This window comes from Sciurus vulgaris (genome assembly GCF_902686455.1).
Source record: "Sciurus vulgaris genome assembly, chromosome: 17".
Lineage (NCBI taxonomy): Eukaryota > Metazoa > Chordata > Mammalia > Rodentia > Sciuridae > Sciurus > Sciurus vulgaris.
The window spans coordinates 33332194-33350263 of NC_136478.1; the positions used below are offsets into that span (position 1 = coordinate 33332194).

Here is an 18070-nt window from a genome sequence, read left to right on the forward strand (position 1 = left end):
GTTTTCACTCTGTATTCCATTTAACACAAGATATCCAAAAGAGCACTGTTTCAACATGTAATTAATATAAAAAAAGAGCATGATAATGTAGCATTCTTTGCTCCATATTGTCTCTAAAATCTGGTGTGTATGGCGCCCTTACAGGATGTCCCATGTGTCTCGAGCTCTCAATGGCCACCCCAGCCCTCATCTACAGTGTAGGACCCCACCATTCCCCTCACCTCCTCTAGCACATCCTGCTCCGAGAACCATCGTGGCTCAGCTAGGAAACAGCAGAGCCTGCCAAACTGGCCTCCCTTCTGTGTCCCTGTCCCCACAGTCCAATCTCAATGCCACAGTCAGTGTATAATCCTTTATAAACCAAAGATCCTCATGCCACTGCTGTTAAACAGCACCATTGACCCCTGAGTCCAGTGGTAATCTTCAAGGCACAAAACAGACCCAAGTCCCTGTCCATGACCATCGGGCTGTCAGCTGCAGCCCTGACCTCACCTCTTCCTCCTCTTGCCTTGCCCACCCCACTCAGCCCTGGCCTCCTGTTCCCTGAGAATCCCCGGCACACTCCTACCTCTGGGCCTCTGCCTGCAGTGCCCTTTCCCCCCTACGCCATGGCCAAGTCCCTCCCCTCCTCCAGGTCTTTGCCCAAATCCCCTCTTCCTGGTGAGAACTCGCGACGACTCTATTTAAACCTGAGATCACTGGCTCCCTGCCCTCCCTACACTCTCCACGCCCAGAACGCCTCGCTGACCCTCCATAGCCCTTAGCACTTTCTGGCACACTCTGTACCTCACTTCCTTCGGCTAATCGTCCATCTCCCTCACTGGAGCGTAAGCATCTCCAGGATGCTTTTTCACTGACGTATCCCCAGCCCCTAGAACAGTACCTGGCCCCTCACAGTGCTCAATGAACAGGGGTGGACTTAGACGATGCCTGAAAGCCAAAGCCTAAGCCGAAAACAGGGAAGTCAAGAAGCGCATAGGTACACCTTAGACTCTCGCAGGGACTCTGAGACTATCGTCATCTGGTACCTCTGAAACTGAAGGAAATGACAAAGGACAGAGTCAAGGTGGTCCATGTAACAGATCTCCAGATTCCCTTGCCCGCTCCAAGCCACTAGCAAATATTCCTGCCTGCCGTGGCAAAGTCTGCATATTTATATTCTGGAAAGGACCCAGAAAAAGAGAGGATCCCTGGCTGGGCACGGTGGTGCACACCTGTAATCCCAGTGGCTCCGGAGGCTGAGGCAGGAGGATCACGAGTTCAAAGCCAGCCTCAGCAATTTAGTGAGGCCCTAAGCAACTCAGTGAGACCCTGTCTCTAAATAAAATATTTAAAAAGGGCTGGGGATGTTAAGCACCCCTGAGTTCAATCCCCAGTACCAGAGAGAGAGAGAGAGGATTCCTGAATTGAGAGACACCAGGAACAATTAAAATGGATATCATACACCAAACATAGGGTTTAATGACCAGGTGCAAAACAAATGCTGAACACTGAAATTTTTTTCTGACCAGCACCACTGCCAAGTCCTCTCAGCCACTGGGCTCCCAAGCCTCTGGTTACCAGAACTTTATCCCCAGGTGGGAGGTCTGTGGCCTAGTCAAGGAACTTGATCAATTCAAGAAGGAAAGTCTACCATATAGATAGATGATAGATAGATAGATAGATAGATAGATAGATAGATAGATAGATAATCTGCCATTTCCTAAAATGTCTCAGTGGAATGCATAGCAGACAAATTTCACCTGCACACTCATTGAGTTTTAAAGTCCTCTATTTCAATAACAAGAAAGACAACCAAGGACTACCAAATGCCCAAAGAAAATGTTTAATATGGGAGATACGGACAAGCCAGTGGGGAAGGGAAAAGCAACTTGTTGGATAGAAAAGTATATGCATGGTGAAGAAAACAACCTGACTCACCCAAGCAAACAGAACAAAACAAAACAAAAAACTATCGTTATGATCTTTAAGTCAAAGAAAGATTGTATTCATAAAATAAGAGCAAGATGCTATAAAAAAGGAACAGTCAAAATTGCCCTTGCAAATTAAAAGTATGATAGAAAAATGAAAAATTTTAAGAGTTTACAATACAGAATATCATATATAAAATAGAGCAAAAAACATAGAAATAGAAAACAGAAGAAAATTAAAGAGTAGCAAAGAAATTCTAACATTCAAGTAATTATAATTCCATAAAGAGAGAAGAGAGAAAATAAACTGGAATAAACTCATCAAGTAAATTTCCCAGAACATACATATGAGCTTCTGCATTCAAAGGGCCTTTTGGGTGTCCAGCACCCAAGGCACATAAGTGTGAAATTTCAGAATGTTGAGAACCAAAAGAAAATCTGACAAACTTCCAGAAAGCTATATGTAATGGCTTTTCTTTTCCTTTTATTTTTTTGCAGTGCTAGAGATTGAACCCAGGGCCTTGTGCTTGCAAGGCAAACACTCTACCAACTGAGTTATAGCCCCAGTCCCTTATATATATAATAGTTTTAGACTTCTTAGCAGCAACACTGGGAAGAGAAGATAATGGAATAATGACATCAAAATTCCAAAGGAAAAGGATGGCCAACATAGAATTTTAAACTCAGTTTAACTGTCAATAAAATATGAGAGAAATGATAGACACACTTAGAAAACTCAATTCTCACACACTCATCTAATGAATTAACTAGAAGATACATGATCTATCGAAATGGAATAAATAATAAAAGAAAAAAGACATAGCATTCAAGATGCAGGAAACCCAACACAGAAAGGTAAATATCAGGATGACCATTGTGTGCTCAACAGAGGGCACCTGTTTAGATGGAATGGTGCATTGACTCAGATTTGAGGATAGTTACCTACTAGGTTTCCAGGTGAGCCTTGTCCTAATCCTTTCTGCATGTGACTTGTCTTCACCATGAACTGGTATCATTCCTTCTCAACCCCTGCTGCCTAAGTCAGCTGAGGACATTCATTTCACCCCACAGAAGTACTTATCTTGACCTATCCCTGGAAGCTAGAATAGCCTTTCATGAGCTCACAACTGAATGAACAGAGAAGCCCACGTCCTCTGACCATATTTCCACTGGACACCCAACTCCTGTCTTACACCAGTGCTACCAGTTCCTCCAGACTGACCTCATCCGTCAACCTTCCAGAGTCCCTTATAAACTCCCATGGAAGTCAAAGCCAGACCATGTCCACAAGACCCTGGTAAGCTTCTCTGACCTGGGAACATTTATCTAAGAAAGGGCCATATTGCCCTTTCCTTACACAACTATGTTTGGCTTACTACTCAGTTTTTCAAAAGAAAACAATACATTGTAGAAGGGTTTAGCTTAAGAGGTGCTAGAACATAAAGAAAAGCAAAGGCATGATTCACACGACATCAGGCCAGATGTTGTCTCTGGTAGTTGCAGCTGAAGAAGGGTCTGGGTGCTGGTACCGTTCTATTTCTTAATCTGAGAGATGGGAACATATTTATCCCACACATAGGAAATTTACCCACTATTCTGTAGGCATAGTACGTTTCCCAATTTTTAAAATGTTTAAGTTAATATTGTGACAGGAGCAAGCAATTCTGAGCTCAGTCTGACACCTCAGTCCCATTAACTTTAGCAGTTGCATGAGTCACAGGGACAGTTGATATCACAGCTGGTGTTACCAGTCTCAGGTTTCCTAACAACTGTTATTCCCAACTGAGCAAAACCACATGAAGCCCTCACATTTTATGACAGAGAAAGAAGAACACAAGCTTTGGAGAAGAACAGACCTGGATTCAAATTCTAGCTCACCCCTTCCTAGATGGGTGATTTGGACAATTTCTACATCGTCAAGGAAGACAGTAGTCACACTGCACCTTTGGAAGGACGTAGTGATGCTTAAATGAGATAGTACAGCGAAAAGGTTGAGTACAGCATGAGGCATGTAGTAGGTCCCTGCTCAGCAAACAGTAGTAATGGGTATTTTATGGATTTAGTTCTTTAACTTGCATTTTATTTCATTTCACAGCACTTTACAGTCGCCAACCTGATCTCATGATCAGTGATAACACCTCTGTGTAGGAAATTAAAAGGTTACCTGGGAGACCATGTTGATTGGACATACCACAGTTGTCACCCGTACTGAGTCAGAAATTCAGCCACTGTGGGAAGGCCACCAAAGCAGAGATCACAGACTGCCAGAGCTGGAAGTAAACTCAGAGAAAGGTGGATTCTAAAAGGCTAGAGCTCAGGCTGTGCAGACCTTTGCCATCTCCCACAGCCCCCGGCTCTTTCCTTCCGTGCCCTCAGCTCAGGCCCCGCTCTTGGCCTCGGCTTTTGCTGTCTACTTAGTCCTTCCTCAAGATGGATTCTTAATTCATTAAAATCCAGCCCTTCTTCTTGCCCAATCGAAGCATTTTAAGGTTGTCAGTTTCCCTCTATGTTCTGCTTTAGCTGCATCTCATAAAGTTTGAGAAAAATAATATTCTCATTATTTTTGGATCCCAAATACTTTCTGATTTCCATTACAATTTCTTCTTTGAACCATAAGTTATACCACTTTATTTTCTTCAGCAGTCCAAATACTTCCTCTATCTGGGTCCTGGACGTCTCAGCTACCCTCTCCAAATCCCTCAGAGCATCCAGATTGCTGAACACTAAATCAAAGATAACTAACTCATAACTTCCTGGTGGGCCACTTCTATCCCCGGAATAAAACACAAGAGACTAGAACAAGTAGGCACTCGGTATAACTGTAGGTCTCATCTGCACTAGTTAGAGAGGACCATAATGTGTCTACTTCTGTAAATACTTCACCAACTTGAGCCAACTTAAAAACGGAGTAATTTATTTCATAATCTTCAACCTAGGCTTACCTAGGTTCACTTAAACATCAAACATATGTATAAAAACAAGCAAAAATAAAAACTATGAACTCCCCCAATTCAGGCCATCCTAAAACTCCAAATGAATTCCAGTTCATTCATTCATTCAGTAATTCATTCATTCATTCAGCAATTCGTTTATTTCAGCAGCAAGTGTTTATAGAGTACTTACCCTAAGTACCCTGTATCCTGAATATAAACCTCAAAAGACAGCCTGGCATGTGGTAAGCTCCTAATAGCGTCTGACTGAATAAATGAATGAATGAATTAGTGGTGAATGAATGGTCAAGGCTGTGGTCCAACAGGGGCTCGCTCCTCAACTACTGGTATCCAAACCACTTTCCTGGGCCTTAATTTCCTATTCTATGAAGTGGAACGTTAATGGTTCTTTTCCATCTGCCTCACAGGAGGCCTGGCGATCACTGTTTGAGGAAAATAAAACAGCGTTTCAAAAATACCCACAGACGCTTTTCCATCCTTGTGGTCTCTGTTGAATCACTGCATTTTTAGGGGCAGTTATATCTCAGCTCCAAACGTCTGTGATCTAACATAATTTCATATTAGAAATCCTACAGGGATATATTAGTCCGTAGTGTGCTATTTTAATTATTAATACAGACTTAATATAGTGCAGGGCTATGCTCTGTTGAGCTGTTAATTTAAAAGACAGCACTAAGCACGTACAAGTATAGAACATCGCTTATAACAGAAATAACAGCAGTCGATGGTGATGCTAATGTGCACTTCCTATGTGCCAGATGTAGTTCTGAGTGGTACACAATTTAACTCATTAAATTCTCCCCCAAATCACATAGGGTAAGTATGGAACTATTCAGAGTGTTGTACAAATGAGGAAACCGAGGCAGGAGAGCCACACAGAAGCCTGAAGCACCTGGAGCTGACCTTGACCCTGAATCATCTGGCACTGGAATCCAAGCCCAGCTGCCAACCCCACTTCCCTCACCAGCTACGCTGTGCTGCCAATAACCAGAGCAGCTCTACTCGCCTGACTGCTTTTTAGGGGGAATCCCAGGGACCATGTTACCCACAGGCTGACTTCCCAGGCACAGTCAGTCTTGATGACTAAGTGCCTTTCCTGTGAATGCTGACCCCTGCCAGAGCCTCACCCTCTGGGAGGATGTGAAAATGGGCAGTCTGATGTCATCACACTCGTACTTGCTGACGAAACCCAGCTCCTGCACCAGGTCCAGCACAGCCTCCACGTGGCTGTAGAGTCTCCTGACGATGGCGGGTCGGTGACTCTGCAGGTCTCGGGCTGGGTGGAGTGAGTGGGGGTCCCAGTCACCACGTGGCTCAGGGGACTGACTGTTGGCCTGGGCCTCCTGGAGAGCAGCGACCAGCTTCTCACAGCCCCAAGCACCCTTCTTCCAGACGGTGTCCAGCAGGCATCTGGCCAAGCGGGAAAGAGGCTGGCCTGGGAGGCTGAGGCTCTCGTAGTCCTCCCAGGAGAGGACTTCCCAGGACAGCAGCCAGTCCAAGATGCTCTCGAAGCCCTCCAGGGACCCTGAGACCAGCAGCCTCACCAGCTGACTCCTCTGTGCCTGGAGAGCCTCCTGGGAGCACATCTCACAACCTAGAGAGAAAAGAGAGAAGAGAGGCTCAGTACAGACTTCTCCAGAAGCCAGGTGGGGGTAGGGCAGGCCAGCCCACCCCATGACCTCATCAGCCTTGGTACTACCCCGGCACTATGCGATCCAGGCTGCTCTCCACTTCACACACTGCAAACCGAGACCCCCAGAAAGTTTGAAGCAGCCAATAATCAAGAACCCCTGGCTCCTATACCCATGCTTGATCCCTGGCTTCAGAGGTTCAAAAGGCTGGAGCTAATATGAGGAGCAGTGTCTCCTGAGGGTCTCTCTTTGAGGCTGGGCGAGAGGGCCTTTCCACAATGGTTGGATGCCGGCCAAGCAGCTTCAAAAATGGCTAATATTTGTCAGGCGCCTGGGAGGTGTGGGCACCACTCTATTTGTGGTGTGAATTCATTTAACGCTGCCTGCCACTCTGAAATAGGGGTTGCCATCCACCCCATTTTACAGAGGAAGAAACTGAGGCACGCAGGGTACAACCTGCTGTACAAGACACAGCTGGGACCTGAAGCCAAGCAGCGCGCCTTCAGGAGGCACTCCTTTAACTCCCCGCCAGGGCCCTGTGTGCACCCTGTGTGCGTAACCCACTGCCACCCGATTGGGAGATGCAGACGTGGCTACCGAGGTCCCAGGCTAGGTGAGGTGGAAAACCGTGGTACAAACTAAGTAGTTTCAGAGCTGGAACATTTGACCCTGTTGGTGTGCACATGCACACAAGTGCACACACGCACACGCCCCCACACACCCAGGCGCCCCACCGCCCTCACCACCAAGCATCCCAGGCTGGCCCTGCCATGGATGCTGTCGTCAATGGCTTACTCTGGGCTCAGCCGCAGACTCTGGGTTCTGGGAATTTGAGGGGAAGTGACCTCCAGGAGCTTCAAGCCCTGGGATGGTCCCTGAGTAGCAGAGAAAATCTCTCAGCGTGGTCACTTCTGTGACAGTCACGGGGTCAGGGACAAGGGCTGGTGCAGCACCCAGGGAAAACGAAAGTGAAAGGCTGAAAGGCCCGGAAAAAGAAGAGGAACGCAGGCTTCCTTTTTACAGATGAAGGGGAGACACTCACAGGCACAGGCACCAAGTGCCTGGCGGTTTTGCCTCTTTCCTGCTGGTGGCTCCCTGCTGAGCCCACAGCAAAGCCTGGCTTGGCAGGGCACTGGGCCCCACAGAGGAACCTGGGAATGGTCATCAATCAAACCTCCAAGGAGGGGGAGGGACTGGAACACCCTGCACCTGCCTTCATAAGACAGTCACGCAAAGGGAGAGATCTCTGCCCACATGCAGGCTGGACCTGTACTGGCCAGATGGGGAAACTGAGGCAGGAAGGGGACCTGGACCTGTGTGTCTGGCAGCTTGGGAGAGATGGCATCCCTACTGCACAGGCCACTGTAAACCAGGAACTAAGACAGTTCTCCTGGGTCAAGCAGGTGTCCTCCCTGAGCTACCAACAAGCAGGGGAACCAGGGACCAAGGGAGGGGAGGGGAGCAAGAGGCCGTGGAGCTCTGGGCTGGGACCTGGGGTGGTCTCAGCTACACAGACACTAGCCCAGGATGCAGCCCCCCAACCTGGGAAATAACAGCACCCCCACCCTCTGAGAACAGCCCAGAAATGGGTTCAGCACCCTCCTCTGCCCCCAGGCCTGGCAAGCAAGGGTGCACCCAAGAAATAAAGAAGGGTGAAGTCAGACTGAGACCAGGCAGTGCCCGCTCCTCTTACCTAGAGGATGCCAGGGAGGGACATCCGCTATTTCCTTCTCATCTGGACAGACCAGCCCACCCTCCCCGCAAAGCCCATTAGGCAGGGGGACCAGACAGGCCAGGCCTTCTGTGGGTGACCCTGGAGCAGGGAGGCAAAAGCCAGGTCACACCGGACTGGCAGTCCTAGATCCGTCCACAGACTCCACCTTCAGAGGAAACCCTGAAAGGATGGGCTGGAGGCCAAGCTAGCTAAACAGCAGTCCAGAGCCTGGTGATTCTTGGCAGGTCTGGCACAAAGTCTCTTGCATCCATCATGGCTCTCACGGAAAGGCAGGAGACTCTGGAGACATGAGACACCCGGTAGATGTGCCCATCCTCAGGGAGAGGAGCTGCAAGGAGCAGGCCCTTCCCAAACCCGCCAAGGCCCAGACTGCCTGCCGGATGTTGAAGCCATACACACCCAGGCTAGTGACGTAAGGGACTCAGGGAGGGAGAGGCAGGCCCAAGCCATGAGGCCTGGTGACTTGTCCTCCTACCAGCACTGGGAAAACCCCGTCTGTGCCAATCTTCTTGTGGAAACCTCAGAGCTAGGACAGTCCCCAAGGACCAATCCAGTCAGCCCCCTGCCTCTCAGCAGGCATTGCTCTAGCTCTTCTTAAATACCTGGAAAAGAAGACCTGACCTTGGTGCTGTCCTCATGAGGCAGCTCAGGAAGTTCATAAGCTCAGGAAGTTATTCATTATGTCTAGCTTAAGTTATTCCTGCTTCCATTTAAACTGGGAGGGAGAGGGGGAAAAAAACAGGTAGATGTTCACTTGTCACTTATTTCATAAAAACTATCCCTAAAATCCTACCACTTGATCCTTTATCACCTTGGTCAGACTTCTCCTCATCAGATCAAAATACATCAGTCTATCTCTATTGCCTTGTCTTTTCTACTTTACTTATTAAAGGTCAGGAGTCACTACTGTCCTCCCCAAGGTGAGGCCAAAACAAAGAAAGGGGCACTCTTTGCTGAAACAGAGGCTAAAGGGGTGACCCACGTGGCCCCTCCCTTACCTTCAAGCTCAGGCCTGCACCCTGATACCTCCTTCTTTCCTGACATCACAGCCAGGCTGGCTTCTCTAAGTCACGACCAGGTAACTTAGAATCTTAGCCTCTGCCCCCTGCAGACAGAAAGAAAGGGAGGCCCAAGGAGGACCAGCTAGCAGGGCCTGGGACCTAGGCGGGGCCAAGCCTCCCCTGGGGCATTACATCCATTCCTCCTTCCCCAGCCATGGGGATCTGCTCTTCCCCAGAGACCAGCTCCCCCTGGGGCTCAAGGGGACTAACCCTCCTTGGTGAGAATAAAGCACACTTTGGGCTGCTGTCCACTTTGAGCTCCGATCCCATTGCTCCCCTTGCCTATTGCCAAACAGCGGTCCCCAGAGCCTCCCTGCTCTTGCCTTCCACTTGCCCTTCCAACCCAGAGAGGCCACTTTGACCAAGGTCACCAGTGATCTCCCATGACACAGTTCTCAGACTTATCTTGCCTGCTTTGCCAAAGGTATCTGTCCCAACGGCTCTCCCTCCTCCTTGAAGCACCCCCCTCGTGGCCATCCAGGACACCAGACTCCGACTGTCATCTCACTGGGTGACCTTTCTGTCTCTTCGACTGGCTCCTGGTCCTGTGGTCCCAGAGCTCTAGACCTCTCCTCCATCTCCCTCCCTCCCTGAGTCAGCCTAACCTGCTCTCACTTTATGGTGACGATAGCTAAAGTGTCATCACCAGCCCCAACCCTCCCCCTAAAACTTTTCCCAAGTCCTACTTGACATCGCATGGATGCCTGGGGGCATCTCAAGCTGGGCAGCACAAAACCAAACCCCTGAACATCCCCCTGAACAGCTCCCATAGCAAGGATGGAAGTCCCACATTTCTAGGTGCTCAGGCAAAAACCTCAGAGTCCTCCTTGACTCTACCTTTCTCTTGCATTCCAAATCCTAGCAACCCGGTTTTCAAAATACTAGTCAAATCTGACATTCCTATGCTGGTGTCTCCCCCAGAATGACAATAGTGGTCCCCCTTCACTGCCCCCCTTGCGCCCGCATGCCCTACAGTCTGCTGTCAGCCTCACAGCTAGCTGAAACGGCTCAGAGCCCTGTGGTGGCTCGCATCATACTCAGAGTGAAGAACAAAGCCCGTACAGTGACCTTCAGTGACCCATGCAGCGAACACCTAGCTCCGGCTCCCTACCTTTCTGCGTACACTTCCTCCTAATTCCACCCTCTTCCCTCCCCCGCCCTGCTCCAGCCACACCGGCCTCCTTCTTCCTAGAACAAGCCAGGTCTGCTCCTGCCTGTCATACTCCTGCCTCAGGGCATTTGTACCAGCTCAGTGGGCACTCTCCTCACCCCCCAAAATAGTCACCTGACTCATCCTTCACCTCAAGACTTTGCTCAGAGGTCACCCTCTCGAGAGGACTTCCCTGACTACGCTATACAAAATCGCACTCCCCATCCTTGCCTGTTTTATTTGTCTCCGTAGCACTTCTCACCACCTGAGATGCCATGTAGTCACTTACTTCATGGCTGGTGTTTCTTTCTAGAAAGTGTACTCCATGAGGGCAGGGAGGGCCGTCTGATTTTTCCATTGCCAGTCTCCCATGTCTCACTTGGAGCATTGATAAAGGTAGTTGGAATGAATGGACTTGCTCTGTATGGCTCCAAAAGGAACCGTGGCGGTGAAATACGCAAGTCACAGACTTAGCTAAATGACATGAGCTGCAAGACGCTGAACTGCCACCTCATAAGAAGCACACTCAGGGTCGCTGGGTCTATGCTGCAGAGGGATTCTGACCAGGGTGGGAGAGAGGTGGCTAGATGGGGCACTTTCAGACTCAGATCTCAATAAGCAGAGAGGCAAAGGGGGCTTGAGCCACCAACCAACCAGGGGGTCTGGCAGTGTCATAACAGAGAGATGGGGACAGGACAACAGAGCCAGTGGGGATAGCAACCTGGTCCTCACTAAGAGCCCAGAGGAGGGGTGGCAGGCCAGTTTTTCCCCTGTAGAACAAGGACCCAGAAGGAGACCAGGTTATGGTCCATGGGGAAACAGGCAGGGAGCCAGGGAAAGAGCCCAGAGAAAGAGCCCACAAAAGAACCAGGGAAGTCAGAGCAACTGAGAGCTGTGGTCCACCCTCCCCGCTCATCCAACTGAGGAAGACACACCCCAAGACAGCGGAGAGGGAGAGCTCTGGTTTGCCTGAACACAGGCAGGACCAGATGGCTGCTCCACCAACTCGAGAAGTAAAGGAACGAGCCAATCGGCAGGCCTGGTGTGGGGCCTGCCTGGGCAGGATGGGATCTGAACCATGCCTTCGCACTCGCCAAGGGGAAAGGAGAAGGTGACTCCGGTAAGACTTACAGGGCAGCAAGGAGGGTCAGCGACCATCCAGGTGGACTGTCCCTCACTGGCATGGTGAAGATGGGGAAACTGAGGCCCGCAGAGAGAAAGCAAGCACAACCTCCTCACTCCGAGACAGGTTCTCCCTCCACAGCCCTCACCGGCCCCAAGGCACAGCCTCTCCCCAAGTCTCAGAGACCACTGGGGGCTCCGGCAATTCTGCCCATACCCCCAAACTCCCTCATCCTCTGTAACAACAGCCTGCCGGGGGCTCCCAACCTCGAGACGCCCCCGCTCCTTCGACCTCCCATCCACACTGCGAGAGGGCGAGAGGCCCCCAGGGGAAACCGAGGCAACCCCTCCCAAGCCTGGTGGCCAGCGTGGCCCCGGAGCCAGGTGTCTGAGTCCCGGGGGCGGGGCCCTCGGCGACCACTATCCACCCGCCTTCCCGCGACCTGAACGAGCACTCACCGCCCAGCGACTGGCACCCGGATCCTCGGCCCCACGCGGGACGAGACTGCAGCAGGCAGCGCGGGCTCGGGCAGGTCGAGCATTCGCCCCGCCCCCGGGCCCGCCCCTCCCGTAGGCCCCACCTCCTTCCCGCCCACTCCAGCCCCGCTCCACCGCGAAGCCACGCCTCCTCCTCACCGGTGCCGCCCCCAGGTGGGCTGACGGGTCATCACCTGGGACTGCGTGAGTCCGCGAATCCAGAAGAGTCTGGTGCCTGCAGGACTGCGCGACCCCGGATGCGTTCCCTGGCCAAGTGTGTCCCACTTGCTGGGCCACATTTCAGTCAAGAGGGAACCGCAGAGTCCTGGCAGCAAGCGCCACCCCGCCCCGCCCAGAGACACACGCACACACTCCACCCTGCCCAGTGCAACGAAGTTAAGAAAGTCGTCGGTCAGTAGAAAACGATGCGTTCACTGAGGGACCAGTAAGTCTTAGTCATCTTAGCCTACTGTGAGGTTCCCCGATGACATGCTGGGTCAGAGTGGACCGGTCTTTTAAGAAGTTTCTCTTTTCTCATTTTCTGTCCGTCCTTCTATTTAAGTTGAGGAGAGAAGACTCAAGTTTTGGACTAATGGGGCCTATACACCTGCCTCTCTATCACAGTCTAGTCTACTGGGCTCTGCAACCACACCTAATAGGATTTAAGAGCATGGTTTGGTATGCATGAAAGTTATTTTATGATTCTTATTCTTCCAAGCAAATGACGAACTTTTTACATTTCAGGTGTTAATATGAGTTAATATGACTGTTTTTTTTTTTTTTTTTTTTTTTTTTTTTGCGGTGCTGGGGATTGAACCCAGGGCTTTGTGCATGCAAGGCAGGCACTCTACCGACTGAGCTATATCCCCAGCCCAACTATTCTTTAAAAAACACTTTTGTTTGAGGTTTTTAAAAATGTGGTCAAAAGAAAAATAAAATAATGGATATTGATGTAGAGCTTACTATATATCATCGGTTATTTTACATGCATTAACTCAGTTAATCCCACTTATTGAGTGTCATCATCCCTAATTTATAGATAAAGAAACAGAGGCACATAAAGGCCAACTAACCTGCCGAGGCCAAGATTTGGCCCAGAACTTGGACACCAGAGGTCAGAATCTACTACCCCACACTGCTCCGGGTATCTGCTCAGGTGTACACAATCTGAGATGGGCACATGCCGCATTAGAAGGCCCGAATGGCTGGGTATAGTGTCTATAAGGATGTGCACCACCATCTTATCTGTCACAGTGAAAAGCTAGTACTGTAAATGGAGACCACTTAAGAAAACAGACAGAAGTGTCTGAACCTGGAGAACTCAACCAGATCCATCTCCTCTCGTACCCCATACCCAACCCAGGAGCAAATCTTTCATCTTGACCTTCAAAATATCTCCAGAATGCAATCACTTCCTACCAGATCCACCGTGACCACTGGGTCCCAATCACTGTCCCTCACCTGGGTTATGGCAGGAGCTCATAGCCCACGGTTCCCACTCCAGCCTTACTTCAAGAGAGCAGCCAGAGTGACTTTTTTAAGTCAAATTATGTCACTGTTGTTGATGACTCCTATATTACTCCAAGTCAAAGTCAATATCCTTACAATTGCTCTTTGACCCCCAGTGCCCTCTGACCCCATGGGATGGTTCATTTTGGTTGTCATATTGACTGGATTAAGAGACACCTAGAAAATTGGCAAAGCACACTTCTGGATACGTCTGTGAGGGTGTCTGCAGAGACGGTTGGCATGTGGGTAAGCAAAATGGGGATGGGGGCTACCTTCGACGTGGGCAGCATGTCCAGTAGGCTGGCGGCCCCAGCGGGACAAAGGGCAGAAGGAGAAAGCGTGCCAGCATGGGCAAGCTCCATCCCTCTGGAGCCAGTGCTTTGGGACTCTTGCCACCACCTGTGGACTGGTTTCTTCAGCCTTCAGTGAGGACTCACATTGGTGACGCTCCATGGAGCGCCCAGGCCTTCTGTCCCTGACCGAGGCTGTGTCATTGGTTCCTCTTCTCTTGAGACTGCAGCTCAGACTGAGCAGAGACTGGTTCCTTGCTCTCTAGCCTGGAGATGGCCACTGTGGGAGAATCCAGCCTCTAATCATGTGAACCGTAAGCAGATCCCCTTTATAATTAGGCATCCGTTCTGCTGGTTCTGTTCCTGAGAACCCTGACCAGTGCACCCCCACTCTCCCCTCACTGCTGCTCCTCCAGCCCCACGGGATTCCTGGCTGTTCCTGAAACGTGCCAAGCCTGCTGCCATCTCCAGGTCCTTGCATTTGCTGCTCCCTCTGCCTGGAATGCTCTTCCTTTAGAAACCTACATGGCTCCCTCCTTCACCTCTTTTGGGTCTTTGTTTAGATACGATTTTCTCCGTGAGGCCTTTCTGACTATTCTGTGTACAATTGCCACACCCCACCACCCCTTTCTGGCCTTCCTTCTTGTTTTCCTTTTCAGCACTTATCTCCGCACGACATGCTATATATTCTATTGATTTGTTGTCTTTGCTGTCTCTCACTCCAAAGAACATGAGCTCCAAGGGACAGGAATCTCCTTCCTTGTTTCCGGCCCCATCCCAGGGCCTGGAACAGAGCCTGGCATGCAGTAAATATTTATGAAGTAAACGTACTAAGAAGTGATGCTGTAATCCAAAGACCCATGACAACAAACAAATACCGCATCCCGCCAGTCCTGCAGCCTTGACGGAATGTTGGGTGAAAGAAGCCAGATGCAAAAACCATGCACACTGCGCGACATCACTTACATAAAGCTCAGAGGCAGGCGAAGCTGAATGGCAGTGGTAGGAGCCAGGACAGAAGCTACCACTGGGAGGAGGTTCGAGGTAGGAGGTAGTGGCAAGGGTCAAGGGCAAAGGGGAACTCTGGGGTGCTAGTTTTGCTCTGAATGGTGATTGCATGGGTGCAAATACTTTGTGGAAATTGGTCAAGTTTAACAGTCATGATATTTGCATTTTTCTTTATGGATATTATATTTTTATAGAAATTTATTTTTAAAAGATGCTATACCATACATTTATTCCTATAGAAAGACACCCATAATGCAAGGCTAAATTTTAAAAGTAGGTTGCTTTTTAGCAAGACAATTTGAAGGAAAAAAATAGTCTTTTCAACAAACCGTGCTGGGAAAACTGGATACCCATATGCAAAAGAATGAATTTGGATTCTTACTCATACTCCATACAAAAATTAATCCAAATTGGACTGGAGACCTAAACACGGAAGCTAAAATATAAAAATCTTGGAAGAAACATGGATGCAGATCTGTGTGGCCTCAAATTTCTCAGATTTGACACCTGAAACACAAACAACCAAAGGAGAGAAGCAGGTAATTTGAACTTTATCAAAGTTACAAACTTTGTGTTTCAAAAGATACTATCAAGAAAGGGAGGGCTGGGGATGTAGCTCAGTAGTAAAATATTGCTGAGCATGCATGAGGCCCTGGGTTCAATCCCCAGCACTGCAAAGAGAGAGAGAGAGACAGACAGACAGACAGACAGACAGAGAGGGGGAGGGGAAGGGAGGGTCAGACAAGGAAAGAAAGAGAGAGAGAGAGAAAGAGGGAGGGAGGGAGGAAGGAAGGAAGGAAGGAAGGAAGGAAGGAAGGAAGGAAGGAAGGGAGGGAGGGAGGGAAGGAAGAGAGGAAGGAAGGAAAAGAGAAAAGGTAACCAACAGAATGGGAGAAAACATTTGCAAATTGCATCTAGAATATTCTCTATAAAAGACCCCTAAAATAATTAAAAAAAAAAAAAAAAAAAGACTAATGAAATTTTCTAAATGAGCACAGGATTTGAATAGACATTACTGGAAAGAAGATATAAAAGTGGGAAACAAACACATGGAAAAATGCTACCATCACTAATCTGAAGGAAAATGCAAATCAAAACAACAATGAAATACCACTATACCCTCACAAAGGGGGCTACAGTTAAAAGGAGAAAAAATGACAGGTGTTAGAATGTGGAGAAATTTGAACCCTTGTCCATTGTTGGCAGGAATGAAAAATGGTGACGTCATGGAAAAAAGTTGGGTGGTTCTTTAAAATAGTAAACATCATATAGAGTTACGATTGGATCCAGCAATTCCACACCTAGGTATATGCTCAAGAATTGAAAACAGACATGCACACAAAGCTTGTACACAAATGTGTATAAAAGTACTATCAAAAAAGTGGAACCAATTCAAATTCTTATTAACTGATGATTGGATACAAAATGTGATCGATCCATACAATGGAATATTATTCAGCCATAAAAAGGAACCGAGTTCTGACACATGCTACAATGTGGAGGAAATTTGCTTAAATAGAAAAAGCCAGACACAAAATGCCATGTATTACATGAATCCATTTATATGAAATGTCCAGAATAAGCAAGTCCATGGAGACAGAAAGCAGATTCGTGGTTGCTAGGTACTAGGAGGAGAGGAGAATGGGGAGAGACTGCTAATAGGTACTGAGTTTCTTTTGGGCGTGATGAAATATTCTGGAATTAGATAATGGTGATGGTTACATAACCTTATGAATATAATAAAAACACTGAATTATGAGCCTTAAAGTGGTCAGTTTTATGGTTTGTGAATTATATCTCAATAAAAAAAAATGAGTAGCAAGGAAATTTTTTTGTTGTATGCTCCTACGCTGCAATAAGAATCTATGGCTCTGTGCTGAAAATATAAAGAATACCCTTCAAAATTTATGACCAGATTATAGATGCATTTCCAAAACTCTTTTAAGATAATCCATATTTCCTAATAAGCATAAGACAGTGATAAAGTCTTTTATTTCTATGTGTTAAGGGGCATCCATTTAAAACTCTCTGTCTGCAGGCCCTAGACTAGACGCCACGGTGATGCTTCTGTCCCTCGAGCTCTGACGCAGGCAGAGGAGTAGGCACAAAGCCCCCAGGGACCCTGCAGCCTGGGCCTGTCTCCTTCCACACAAACCTCCGGGTTTGGTCATTTACAATTCTCCCGTGGGGAGCTGGCAAGGAACAGGTTGGCCTGCAGGCTGTCCCTCGGGAGCTGGGACTCTCCTGCAGGCCTTTGGAAGGGGCACTGCCCAGCACCAGTGGCTGCAGTGGACACAGGTGCCCACCCAGCGCCCTACTGCTCAGCAGTCCCTGCCCTCAGCAGCCCACCCACTTGCAGACCCCAGTGCCCTGCACAGGAACAGCCTTCCCGCCGCCAGCTCACCCTGCCTCAGCTGCACCAGCTTCCTCTGGCTCTTGCTGGGCCTGACTCTGAGCCTTTGCAAACTCTGTGCCCCAGTGGGTGGCAACAGGTGGAAAAAGCCGGGACTTTGGACTTGAGTGAAAGTGCCTTTGAACCCCAGCTCTGCCTCCAAACAGCTGCCTATTCTTGGCCAGTTATTTAGCCTCTCTTGACCTCAGTCTCCCTAAAAGTTGGGTGGAGATGACGATCCACTTAGATCTTGCCATGAACGATACACTTGGCACACGGTCAGCACGAAGCTACATGCAATGGCCGCAAGTTACCACTTCTTGATCTCCTAACCACACACGGGGCTCTGGACTCCGTCCTCACTGCTCCATTATAGACTGGGTACTATTCTTTGTCCCCGTCTTCAAGATGGAGAAACTAAGTTTCCAAGAGGCTAATCAATTTCTAAGGTGGAGCCAGGGGTCCAGTCCATGTCCTTCTCTATCTCCTTTTGCTGGAATCCTACCCATCCCTCAAAACCCACCTCCCCCAAGGAAGACTCTGCTGAGACCCTGCAGTCCCTACAGGACCCTGCCTATCCTGTCGTTTGCCATCCATTGGCCCAGATGATCTTCCATTTCAGTTCTCGTTCCCTGTGTTTGTCCTGTTTTCCCACCAGAGGTCTCAGAGCGCCCCTCTATCATTGCTGGACCTCAGCCTCTGGCCCAGTGGTGGACCAAACTTTGTTTGTTCAGTGACTTGTTCAAGGAGGGACAAGGTGAGAGGGAAAGACACACTGAGGCAGGCAGCTTTCCACTGAGCTGTCTCAAGCCCAGGGAACCCAGTGCATCTGGG

At 49.0% G+C, this 18070-nt stretch overlaps 1 protein-coding gene across 5 annotated transcripts in view; it reads right to left on the reverse strand.

Moving 5' to 3' along the window:
• NOD2 (nucleotide binding oligomerization domain containing 2) overlaps positions 1 to 18070 on the reverse strand; it is a 42245-nt gene that overhangs the window by 23474 nt on the left and 701 nt on the right. For 3 of the 5 annotated variants that reach the window (XR_013760155.1, XM_079117272.1, XM_079117269.1), the window contains exons 1-2: positions 12020 to 12101; positions 5989 to 6455 (exon numbers count right to left, since the gene is read on the reverse strand). Coding sequence is in view for 4 of the 5 variants with exons in the window: in XM_079117272.1 (XP_078973398.1) it covers positions 5989 to 6447 (459 nt within the window). In the remaining variant the exon portion in view is untranslated. Of the gene's footprint in view, positions 1 to 5988; positions 6456 to 12019; positions 12102 to 12231; positions 12361 to 18070 lie in introns of those variants that run through there. The other 2 variants (XM_079117270.1, XM_079117271.1) reach the window with 2 other exon arrangements.